At 32.8% G+C, this 13,482-nt stretch overlaps 1 protein-coding gene across 3 annotated transcripts in view; it reads left to right on the top strand.

Annotated features, from left to right (window-relative positions):
* Nucleotides 1-12,846, top strand: part of LOC100165247 (ABC transporter G family member 20) — a 67,831-nt gene extending 54,985 nt beyond the window's left edge. For all 3 annotated transcript variants that reach the window (XM_029488404.1, XM_001951709.5, XM_003246484.4), the window contains exons 4-16: nucleotides 2,993-3,147; nucleotides 3,224-3,331; nucleotides 3,424-3,517; nucleotides 3,648-3,818; nucleotides 3,960-4,207; nucleotides 4,506-4,713; nucleotides 4,793-4,970; nucleotides 5,069-5,184; nucleotides 5,286-5,356; nucleotides 5,438-5,526; nucleotides 6,176-6,352; nucleotides 6,411-6,497; nucleotides 10,065-12,846. In XM_029488404.1, the coding sequence (XP_029344264.1) occupies nucleotides 2,993-3,147; nucleotides 3,224-3,331; nucleotides 3,424-3,517; nucleotides 3,648-3,818; nucleotides 3,960-4,207; nucleotides 4,506-4,713; nucleotides 4,793-4,970; nucleotides 5,069-5,184; nucleotides 5,286-5,356; nucleotides 5,438-5,526; nucleotides 6,176-6,352; nucleotides 6,411-6,497; nucleotides 10,065-10,279 (1,917 nt within the window). In that variant the 3' untranslated portion in view covers nucleotides 10,280-12,846. The remainder of the gene's footprint in view (nucleotides 1-2,992; nucleotides 3,148-3,223; nucleotides 3,332-3,423; nucleotides 3,518-3,647; nucleotides 3,819-3,959; nucleotides 4,208-4,505; nucleotides 4,714-4,792; nucleotides 4,971-5,068; nucleotides 5,185-5,285; nucleotides 5,357-5,437; nucleotides 5,527-6,175; nucleotides 6,353-6,410; nucleotides 6,498-10,064) is intronic.
* The last annotated feature ends 636 nt before the right edge of the window (nucleotides 12,847-13,482 follow it).

The raw sequence follows: 13,482 nt of genomic DNA, 5'->3' as shown, positions 1-13,482 counted from the left end.
TTGAAATGTACATTTATTTATATGTATACCGTAATCTTAAAATCTAATTCAACGAGCCATATTATTATGTCTCGGTATAATATATTATACCGTATTGTTATGCACTATTATTTGTTAATATTAATAAAACGTCTAATATTATTAATATATTACCTCACATTGTGAATTTGTTACTGCGCACAGTTGAAGTCATGATAAGTTTTCATAATAATTTTCATTTTTCCGGTAACAACTTTTTGTTTAAAAAAAACCAAATAAATAAATAAATAAATACATTGTCAACTTATATTAACAATGACAAGACAACTCTTCAGAGAACATGTTTGAATCCATATTTGTTCCGCAATGTTTTGAAATTGTGGAGCACGTATTTCAAGTTATTTTTTTCACACACGTGCATACTTATAAAAACGTCCGTGTCCGTAACACATTCACAGCATAACATAAAGGAACAATTAATATTTACCTTTTTGAATTGAAGGTTTCAATAAATTAATATGATTTATCAGTGTGATTTTTTATTGGTTTATAATTACTCGAGATTGTATAGAACCTACATTTTATATTATGTTATATTTAGTTATTAGTTATTATTATTTTTTTTTTTCAAACTCTAATTACAATATAATATTATAATGGTGATACAAAAAATATAGCTATAGTTTCAATGACATAATTTTACATTTTGTCATGATTATATACTATAATGCCTCATTCTTCTACTATTATATTATTAAGACATAAGAATTAAACGTTTCAAGGGAATGCATAAAAATGTTCCGAAAAACGATCAATAATAATTTATTGATTTTAGTACATATAGTTTTCAATTTTCTCAAATAATAAAGTATGAGACAAAAAATATTTTATTATAGTACACCGTGTCTTTTGTAAAAAAATAATAATAAAATATTCCGTTTTTCTTTTATTATTTGTTTAATTTAAAGTATAATGTGTACAAATTATAGTTGTACTTGTTACTTGGTAGGTATTATACCAAAAAATGAATTGCTGTCGAGTATTACTACCTACAGGCACTTAAGTCAGTGCCTTAAATTTAAGTATGCGTGTATTTATTTCTCATTTTAATTATAAATTTTAATTTTAAATAGGTACCTATTTATTTAATAGTTCTTGAAAGTAAAAGTTCCGTTAATTTTGGTTTATATTAGTTGATAATAATTGTATGCACCAAATGTATTATAGTTTTGAAAATTTATCAATGACATCAAATTACTGGTATAATATTTGACACTTGTATATTTTCAATTTGTATTCAATCGTTCTTCAGACAATTACTCGAATGACGTTAATAGTTGACGTTCGTGTCGATTGTTTAGAAATTATTCTTCGGCGCCACGTCGCATCAATAATTTGTAATGACAATTTAGATTTCTATAGGACAAAAAAAAAGTCTTACAGTCTTCACTCCTCAGACATTAAATACATTACTGAATATTGATCACTCACAGAATTATTACTCTTGGACTCATTCTCCTATTATCTTTTTTTGCTAAATATTTACAGACTTCATCATTTAATTATGTCTATATTTGACATTTTAATACTGAACATTCATCATTATCCATAACGTTTTACTGACCTCGTAACGACATCATAATTGGTATTTTAGATATTGTGCTGGATTTTATAACGATCGATAACGGAAGAGAAGGGGGACAAGCGATTATAATAATATGGAAGACGTTTTGATGAATAATTTGTGTCCTAATCGTTATAATATTTAGAAAACAAGTTTATTGCCTTTGAAGGCTATTGAAATTAAAATAGAAAAAAATCTATAGCCCTAATGACCCTCTTGTAAAAAAAAAAGTTATACCTACCACAAAGCATTATTTTTTGATGAGATAAACCCCTTAATTATAACTTGATATTTTCGGAGACATTTTTTAACAAATCATTAAAACAGTTTTCCCACAGTTATATTTCAAAATGTCTACTTCTTGTTTTCTACTTATTGATCGTTGCTAAACACAGGTTTTAATTTAAGCAACTATAGTCTATAAAATATATTATATATTTTTTGTTTAAACCACAAACGCTATTTTCTAAATGTATTCCATGGATACTGGCACGTAGTCGGATATGATTATATAACACACTGTTCATTTTTTTTTTAAATCTATTTTTAATCTTTTCATATGTATTGACAGATTTTTAGTTTTTACCGACTTAGGCGATTATTACAAACGTTATAAGCGGCCAAGATACACATATATTTCAAACTCTCGTATTCAGAATGTGTACGTGGAAACACGATTTCTCCAGTGCAACACACCATTTTTTTCCTATAATAGAATCACCGACTGTAACGGATAAAATCGGACATTTAGACCATAATTTTTTTTTAAATGTTGATATCGTAAAAAAAAAAACACCGATGTTATAACAGCAATATTAAATCGGAATTACATTTATATTACCCTTTGTATACTTACGTCAATCGTTAATAATATTGTAAGACAGTGTAAATTAAATAAAGCCACGTAATTTAAAAGTTATGGAAATAAAAATAAGTTTAATTTATGAAAAAAAAAACTAAAACATAAATAATTTGATATTGTAGTAAGTTGTTAGGGTTTATTTATTTTTTAACTTGAAATTTATTAATTCACGGAAATCGTTTTTGTATATTTTTTTTATTATCATATACACATTGGCTATAAATGTCATGTAATAGAATGAAGTACTGTCGTAAATACGAACTCAACGTCTGGAAATTACAAGATTGTTTTATCGAAACCAGTATTTTTGTTCCCAGGTGGGACAGGCCATTGTAATATTCATACACATTTAGAAATTAAATTACGAATGTATGAGTGTTCTGAGTGATAATACGCCAATTTTATAGAGTTTCGGTGTTGTTGTGTTTCATATAATATACATTTTGGTTATCTAAGCAATTGCGGTATTTTATATTTTTGTGATTTATACATCAAATTAATATTTTACGTTTTTTTTTTGTTTATAGGAAATAGCCCTGTATGGAGAGTTTTCCATCAAAGAGACAATGATGTATTTTGGTTGGATATTTGGTATGGAAACGTCGGAAATTAATGACAGACTTCAATTCCTTTTGAACTTCTTAGATTTGCCCAGCCAGTCTAGATTGGTGAAAAATCTTAGGTAATTAATTTTTGAAAACTCAACGCGTGCTTGAAGAATTACAATTTATTGTAATAAAAATTAAATTGTGTTTCAGTGGTGGTCAACAAAGAAGAGTTTCATTCGCTGTGGCTCTTATGCACGATCCGGAGCTCTTGATTTTAGACGAACCTACGGTCGGTGTAGACCCGTTACTCCGTCAAAGGTATAACAATTAAGGATAATATTATTTAGCCTAGTAATTATTTCATGTTTTTCCTTTTGATTATATTTGAATATTATTGTCTGGTAAATTAGTATTTGGAATCATCTGGTTCAGATCACAAAAGATGGACACAAAACAGTTATCATCACTACACATTATATCGAGGAGGCTCGGCAAGCGCACACTGTTAGTACATTTTCCAGCATATTATGAAATATTTAAATATAATATTTTACTATATTATATTATTAATTACATGTTAAAAATTATAAAGTAAAACGTAATCGATAAAAAAAATGTTTATTGTCTTGTCTAGATCGGTTTAATGAGGAGCGGAAGGTTATTGGCCGAAGAATCTCCGCGTGCATTGCTATCTATGTATCATTGTCAGTCATTAGAAGAAGTGTTTTTAAAACTGAGTAGAAAACAAGGAACGGACGGACAACCGCAGGAAACACCAGTCAACATATCGAATAACATTTCACTCGTAAGTAATTATTTATTATTTGCATTGTATCGGGATATTATAACAACAATGTTGTTTCTAAATACGGCATTTTGAGTAGGCAAACAATACACATTTCGTTTTGTTATCGGAACGACTAATTGTATTGGTTTTACTTTTTAGGCTACGTTGAATTGGGGTAAGAAGGACGAACCTGTTTACGTAACGGAAGAGAGCGGAGTAGTAGGCTTGAATTTCCACCAATCAAAGGAGGTGCTTGCGCAAGAGCAGTCAAATGGCATTAATGGTAAATTGGCCGATATGCAGATGATGGAGCCACAATACGACTCAAGTTGTTGTGAAATCACTACTCGAGGAAAAACAAAGGCGCTGTTGCAAAAGAACTTTTTGAGAATGTGGAGAAACGTTGGGTAGGTTTACTCAGGGTATCCGTATTATTGATATATACAATACTATACTATTTATTATAAGTATTTCAGTATTTCCCTTAGTGTGGAGTAAAATAATATGTCGCTGCATTTTAGAACGCGTCAAACGCACGCTTTGTTGACTATTATACCTAATAATAATATATTGTTTAATACTATATTTATCGAGCATCGATGAATATACAATTCACATATCCTGCAATTTGTATTTGATTTTGTCGACAAATATCCTACGAACAAATTACTGAATAAATTATAAAATATTTCACTATACTTACAGAGTGATGTTGTTCATATTTGCATTGCCTGTGATGCAAGTCATACTTTTCTGTTTGGCCATCGGTAGAGATCCTACAGGCTTACATTTGGCTGTAGTCAACAAAGAAATGAACTGGGAAACAAAGGCGTGTCCTATTTATGATAACTGTACACTTGAAATGTTTTCGTGTAGGTACTTAAATGCTTTACCGAAAGACACCGTAATATTAGTGAGTATCGGGATATTATTGACATAATTATTAAACATCGTGCGAATTATATTATATTACAAATTTTGCTATTTATCAGGACTATTATGATAGCCCCGAGACAGCCATAAACGCCGTTAAGGTGGGCGACGCCTGGGGAGCTCTTTACTTCACTGAAAACTTTACCGACGCACTCGTTGCACGAATGGCGTTGGGCAGAGAATCTGACGAAGAAACATTGGACCAGAGTGAAGTGCGGGTGTGGCTTGACATGTCGAGTAAGTGTTGGACCAGATTTATTTCACATTTTAAAAATCACCACGCGTGTACGAACGCAACCGGTTGTTTATATTGTATTTCGTTTTCCGTTTTTCAGACCAGCAGATCGGTTTGATGTTGAACAGAGACTTGCAATTGTCTTACAGAGACTTTGGACAAGGTTTGCTGTCGAGCTGTGAGCAAAATCCCAAACTTGCGGACATTCCGATTCAGGTGAATTTCGGAATTTATAATATTATGTTTAAAAATTAAAAAAATACCTACATGTAACGATAATCATAATGTGATATTATTGTTTTACTTTCTGTACACAGTTCAAAGAACCAATATACGGCAGTAGTGATCCCAGTTTCACGGATTTCGTAGCGCCGGGAGTTATTTTAACGTGAGTATCCAATATAATTAAATTTTTTAGTCTGTTAAAGTCTTTATAATGATATTAATATTGTTTTTATCGTCTATCTAGAATCGTTTTCTTCTTGGCCGTCGCACTCACGTCTTCAGCGCTGATCATCGAGCGGACCGAGGGTCTGCTGGACAGGAGTTGGGTCGCCGGTAAATATTACGATCACAGTTTTCAGCTAAATATATAAAACCGTTATTGCAGTTTGTGGGGTTTTCCCGCTTTGTTGGCTGTGTATTATCATGTATAATACTGCTGTACAGTTACATTGCGGTGTAAGCGTATGAATATTTAGCCGCCTCCATCCACACACCATCCGATAAAAAGATCAGATATGTCTTACGGCTTTTAATCTTGGCGCAAGTTTTCGCGGTGGCAATAAAATTGTTGCGGGTACCAGTATTTACATAGGACATTTGAATGCGTAACGTGTTTTTTTACCTTTTCATTTTACATAATTTACACCCACTCACAGATCTTACGTCTTATAACGAGTGCGACTGTATAGTATCGCTTGCAGTTTTCCATTTCAAAAAATAAATGTTACGACTGAAACGGAAAAAGGTTTTATTGTTGTGGGAAAAATAATACGTTCGAACGCCATTGATTATATTTTTATGATAGTATGACTTTCGCAATGTACCCGTTGTACTCATCATAATATTAATTCGTATATCGATCAAAGGTATCGGAGGTGCTATAATATTATGATATCGGAACTCCGTAAACGAGCTAAACATGAGCTGCTAAACATTTTTTACACACAGAAATTAATTTTTTCCTTAAAATTGTTTTCCGCAGGTGTAACGCCGTTAGAAATATTGTTCTCCCATGTCATTACGCAGTTCGTAGTCATGTGTGGACAGACGGCACTTGTACTCATATTCATGATTATTGTATTCGGCGTGGAATGCAAAGGAGACATTACTCTTGTGATCACCCTCACGATATTGCAGGGTCTGTGCGGCATGTGCTTCGGTAAGTGAAACATAAATCAACAGTTTTCCCGGACCATGTGTAACTTTTCTTTTTACAGGTTTCGTAATATCAGCCATTTGTGAACTGGAAAGAAACGCTATCCAGTTAGCCCTCGGAAGCTTTTACCCGACACTTCTGCTCAGTGGTATGTGCATATTATACAGTTCTGAACCATATATCACACAATATTAGGATTTAATCGAAACAAATTTACTAAATTTCGTACAGTTAGTACCTGCGTAACACATGCGTCGAGAGAAAACAATAAAATATTATGATTGTTTATTTAATATTTGCTAGCAATCTCGAATATTACCTTCGAAATATCGCCGTAAACAATAAATATCAATGTCACCGTAACCTTCGACTTACACGCTGTTGTAAATGTTAACTAATCAAATTTTAATTAGGTAGGTATACTAGAATTAATACTGAGCTCTCGACGTGTGGTACTAAAAAATATATATTTGTGATATTTATAATTTTAAACTCTCGACAAACATATTTTGAGGTCGAGCGTTTTACTCAAATATAAAACGTATATAGGTGCTAGGTGCTTTACCGAATAGTGTTGTACTACAATGAAATAATGTGTACATTTACATAACTCAGGTGGCTAAAATGTACATAATATACAAACGTATACTGTATACGGTACAAAAAATATAAAATGTTAATGTAAACTTTTGAAACAGAGTAATTTTACCACGATCTGGGTAAAAAGTAAATTTCCCACACACTGTTTGTATGTTACAACTGTGTTTTTTTTCTTTCTTATACACCGTAATATATACTTAAATAATTTAATTCAAGAGTAGGTACGTAACTTTTTTTATCGACATTTTTTACAAATCGTTTATTAAATAAGAATATTGTAAACATTTCAGTTTATATGTGTCGACATAGTTTTATTTTATTTCACATAGTTGTAGTGGTTCATAGTAGCATATTTTTCCAATATAGGTAGGTACACCACTTGAAAAAAAATACTTTGAAATCAGGGTCAAGAAGTCTAGTTCTCTATATACTATACGATAGTAATATGCATTTTTTAAAGTGGTTTTCTATACGATATAAATTTATTTTTACTTGTATAATTAACAACAACAAAAAATATTCTACTTTTTGATAAACTATTCTCGTTTTAATCTCGGTGGTACAGCCTTTATATTGTGTTATATTTACAATATGGTAATATTCGAAAGAGAAAAAGTTTGAATAGAAAAAAACGCTGATGAGATAATAATTGGTTTTACTAAACATTTGTTTCACTGAAAAATAGGACTATTGTCATATTAGTTTATTTAGCGATTTCAAATACATAATACACATTGCATACACGATACGCTCAGTGCGACAAGTAGTTACGTAATTAATATCACGCAATTAATGTTATTTTGCCATAATATAGGTAGTAGGTTATATTATCATGTTTATAACCTACTTACAACTTGTAAAAATTAAAATAAATGAACTCTAAATCGCATCAAACGATAAAAAATATTTATTACCTATTTAACAATATCGTATTATTACATATTATGTTGTCTGGTCATCGCATACCAAAGGTCAACTAAAAAAAGTACTTTTACAAATCAATGACGGTTGAGACGAAATCAACCGAAAATAAATAATACAAATATTGATGACAGCAGAGGCACCAGCTTAGACGCCACCCCCTCCCCCCCCCCACCCTATCAGTTATAAGGTACGAAACGATCGGGCGCACAAAATAGTCGACATTACGTAACGAGGGTTGAAAATAAACAAAGATATTTTCAGCACTGTCCTCTTACATAACTACCATCGTTAGGAGTCCGGGAGTACGAGACTCTGTATTATTATAGTGTCGTCGCCGTGTAGTCATGTAGAGCAGCTGAATTTGAAGTGTATTATATCCGATTTGTCGAGGCACAAACACTCCAAGCCCGTCCGGACCGAATAATAATAGTTATTGACGATTCAATGAGTTCCGTTCGATTAAAACCACGCGGCCCCACACTGTCTGTATCGCACTAATTGGAAATAATATAATAATAACATGACTGCACTCCTCGTACGTACGTAAGTATACGTACAGTATGTCCGTTTCACGGTGTGTAAATTATTAGCAAAACGTGTGAGTTATTACGTAATTCGCAGCCAACAACATAATATACCTAATATTTTAATGCAAAATAATATGTCTCGTCATATATTTTTATTTTCGTTTCCTTCCGACTTTCATCGTTCAATATTGTGGACAGTTGCACCTATATAATATTATAGTGACCCGACGTCGATTCGGTCGTATGAAATTAATATCAAAATATCATTATAATATATAAGTACTATTATCATAAAAGTCGAACTATATTGATTACATCTCATCGCTTACGTATTAGCATAATATTATTTTGTCCGTAATAAACGGAGCGTACCGCAGTTCTTGGTACACGCGATTCTTGCGCGAATCGTTCTATTTATCGCTCCAGTTCAATTATACGTTTTACGAAATTCTTAGTTATGTTTATTTAGTTTTTTTATATAATTTTTTATTCATTGCAAACAAGTTATAGAATTCCCCCTTTATCGTATGATAAATACAATTTTATATCACGTCACCAGCTCGAAAGAAAAAAAACACTACAGTACGGTTTTTTTTTAGAACACTTTGAAACTAATTTTAAAATGTTAATAACACTTTGGCGATGATAATATTATGTCAATCATATTATAAAGAATTGTAAGTTTTTTGTCGTAACGCAGAAGACTAATAATTTAAATATTATTTACATTTTTTTTTTTACAAAAACCAAAGTAAACATTTTGTGTTAACGCGTTGAATAAAAATAATAGGTATTATTCGACATACACTCATTGTTTTTATAAGAACAATAGAATTCATTCATTTTATTTGTAACGGCTAAAAGACACATACAATTATAACAAAAGTCGTATTAATAAATTATTGATTGTAAGTAAGCGCGAGCACACACAACAGATTACCTCGATTTTCCTTTTAGACCAGTCGAATGTGATATAATAATATTGGAGGTACCTATGTGGCCTGAATCGTAATGATTCGCCAACGAGTTCGTTCCATTGCAATTATATTTTTTATAATGACGATAAAGGCATACACAGTATAAATGTATTCGTATGATGTATAGTCATGTATATACAATTATCACGGTTCCAAGCGGATAACGACATAAAAACGTCCGAGAGGTCGAGTCTTTGCAGTATATTATAATATAGGTACTTTCTATGTGGATAGTCGTAACAAGGGGTACACATTGGGACGGCCAAGTGGCCCTAAAAATTACGTTTCAAGTATCCCCACTAAAGGAATCCATTAGCGAATCATTCAATCTTGTCATTTCCGCCACTCTGAACATTATAATATTATTGTAATGCCTAATATGTTTGTTAGTTATTTCGACGTATAATCCGCGACAGTCATATTGCAGTGTAGTAGTCCCCGCAGCGTAACACCGCTAAATCCTAATTGCGACCCAATTAATACATAGGTTAATACCTATCTATATGGTGTACACGCACATTTAATGATTTTATCGCCAAACAACGATGTTTACATAATAATATAATATAACGAGACGTATTGGCGCGACGATCGATAATATAACATCGTCGCCTCACACTTATAGCTCGCCGCACAGTATACTAATAATTATAACAATGTGTCGTGAACAATAATTATTTTTTCCAGGCGTCATCTGGCCGGTGGAGGGCATGCCCATCCTGTTGCGGTACGTCAGCTACTGTCTGCCGCTGACCATGGCCACGACGTCGCTGCGGAGCATACTGACCCGTGGCTGGAACCTGCTGGAACCCGACGTGTACTTGGGCTTCGTGTCCACCATCTCGTGGATAGTGTTGTTCCTGTCCATCAGCATGGCCGTGCTCAAGTTCAAGCGCGGCTGAGCGTCGCTGCCCAAAGTCCCCCCCGTCACTTTCCCGTCGCCCCTCGCCGTTCCGCCAGCACTCGCGGGGTCCTCTCCCCCCCCCCCCCCCCCGGACGTCTGCGTTTTTGTTTTTTTTTTTTCGAACGCCTGCACCGGAAACGGGGTGAATGCGAACGAATCCGTCCGGGAAACGCGAACGCCGATTTACCCCTCCCCACCCACTCCCTAATTGTATCTACCCATCCCCCTTACAACGCCCCCCCCCCCCCCATAACCATCGTGACGTGTATTATATTATTATAATGACGATTTCTTAGATTAAAACGATAATATTTGCTCAGCATTCTTTTGTGACATAAATTAATCAAATTTACAGTCCAAAGTTATATTATGTACAATGTACGTGTGCGTATGTCTGTGTGTGTGCGTGTAACGTGTCTACATCTAACGGATTCGCGACCACCATGTGGAGGACCATTTGTGCGTAAACACGAATAACGCGCATGCATAGGTATATACATATATATTTTTTTTTTACCCAGTGACTTTTTATTACTTAATTAGGATACAATCTAGTATTTATATATATTTTTTTTTTAGACATATATATATATTTATATGTGTGAGAATATTTTTTATGTAATCTACATCACCCACGCGCATAATTATTTCAAAATAGTTAACATTTGTGAGATCGAAGGGCTGCGGATCGTTTTCAATAGATTTCAATTCAAGTGGCATTATCGGCGTAAAATAATAATACTGTTGTATTGTATAGGCATTGTAGTGTTATTTTTAAAGTACTATCTACATGATGTTGTAAAAACAAATCGACGCGCGACCGTTTCATCAGCGTCTACAGCCCTTCGGTGTATTATATTATTTTAAAATACATTTTGTGATTGGTAAATTACTGTTGTAGTTGTTTTATTAATTAGGGGAAAACCGATCGATTCGCCGTTTCCGTATTTCTTTATCGAATCTTATTAATTATTATGTATCCATGTACTATATTATTATTATTATTTGTATTATTATTATTATTATTATTATTATTATACATATTAAGGTCGTGGAAAATTAACGTTATTCGGGGCCGATTTATATAATATGGCGCCAGTTAAAAAAAAAAAATAATAATAATAAAAAAATTAAATTAATAAAAAATAGCAAACCAAAAAACTAGAATTTTTCTTTGCGCATCGGGCGCTGCACTTTTGAGTTCAGTATAATATACAAATATTTTGTTTTGTAATCGCATAGCGAACAGACAACAATCAATACACAACATTTCATTGTGCTGCAGGAAGTCCGCAGAAGATAATAACGATGCACTGTGCGGCGGCGGTACATTAATAATATAATAACACAACATTTGCTTAATGTCGAAAAACGCAGACGCGAACCAAAGTCTCGTCGTTTTTTTTGGTTCTTATCATGACTGTAGCGTTATAATATGGGTCGTGTGTAGGATGAAGATTTTTATCGTCTCGTTGACGATATCATTTTTTATTTCAATAGCTCCGAGGACGACGCCTGCTGCAGGTCCTGGTGCAGGAAACCACATAATATAATAATATGCGACGGTGTAAAATAAAGAATAATAATTATAATATTGATTTCGTCGCCATACACTCTCGATACGCGCACAATACCAAAATACTGTACGATCTAACACTACATCTACAACTTATTAATTGTTGTAACATAAACACCGTAACGTAATTATTATCGTTATTATCATTAGGGGTTTAAAATAATTAACAATTATTGTTTAAATTTCCGTCTTGTGCGTTTATGTCAAATCGTCGTTGCACCCACTGGCTGTGAGGGCTGTGATAAAAATACCTAATAATATCATAACCGGAAGACGATCGACGGAAACTAAAATAATATCATAATATCCGTTATTTTCATTTTTCCCGACCTTGACATTGCCCGCAGTGTACTGCCCAGAGCACTGTCCGTGCGGTCTCGGACTCAAAGCTGAGAGACGTTACAATATGACTTTGCAGAGTACCTACTTAATAATAATAATATCATCGTCGCACTATTCGCGGACGAAATGTCGAGGGCCAAATTATTGTCGATCACTGTGTATAATTATGGTGTCCGGGGCTGCGGTTGACAGTTGTGTGGACGTTATAATAATATTATTATTCGCCGCCGCCACCGTCAACGCTAAACTTCCGTTTATATATTATTTTTTTCGTTGGATATCGTCGTCGTTGTCGCTATTATCCCCGTCGTCCCTGTTTAGTGTACGCTCCGAGTATAATATAATATTTATAATTTCTATAGACGAATAGAGATTTTATTGTGATTTAAAAATGTTCAACTTCCCGACTCCTCCCTAGACGCCAGAACGGTATTGCTGTAAGATTAATTTATTCGAGACCAAGTGCAGACGGTTTTATCACCATTACTCATGATTAATTTACAAATTATCTTGTTGAGATTTTATGCACGGACGTGGTTATTATTATTGTTATTATTATTATAGCTAAGCGATATTGTTATTATTACTAGGTATTGATGTTTCAATCATTATGGTTTTGCTCAAATACAAGATTAAAATACGTCGAAGTGGCTCTATTTAATTCGTTAAGTGAAGTAAATGTGAATTTGTATTATTATTATTATTATTATTTTTATCTTATTATTGTTATTGAATTTCGTTGTTAAGTAAAATAATTACATAACCAAATATTATGAGTGGATGAAAAACTCGTCCAATCAAAAACTATATAATATAATGTACGAGTATTTGTGTAATATTTTGTTAGTGTATTTTATAATGATATGATATAATAATATATTACCTATACTTCTATAGATAACTTACAAAATTATCTCAACCGGTATAATATAAAACTGATTAACTGTTTACAACCTAATCCGTAGTTTTGGATTTTTAGTAAGTACCTACCTAGAGGTGTAATACGAGTGTACCTATTATCAATACTGGATGTAATAGGTATATGCGTTAAAAATTAAATTAACGCCGACCTATTTATTTGATCAAACAATACAGAAGACGATAAAAAAATCTATTCAACGATTGAAAGATAATTACTATTGACGATCGACTTGAGCGGTAAGAGTACGGAAAAAAAAATTCCTGCATTTCATTTCTTCGAAACAGATGTGTAGGTATATTATATTTCTAAAGTAAGAGGTAAATAATTTACTATTGACAATTATTGGATAACAAGAAATACC

Source organism: Acyrthosiphon pisum, chromosome A1, assembly GCF_005508785.2.
Source record: "Acyrthosiphon pisum isolate AL4f chromosome A1, pea_aphid_22Mar2018_4r6ur, whole genome shotgun sequence".
Classification (NCBI taxonomy): Eukaryota; Metazoa; Arthropoda; class Insecta; order Hemiptera; family Aphididae; genus Acyrthosiphon; species Acyrthosiphon pisum.
The sequence above is the reverse complement of the archived record's forward strand: the minus strand, read 5'-3'. Positions and strand labels throughout refer to the sequence as shown.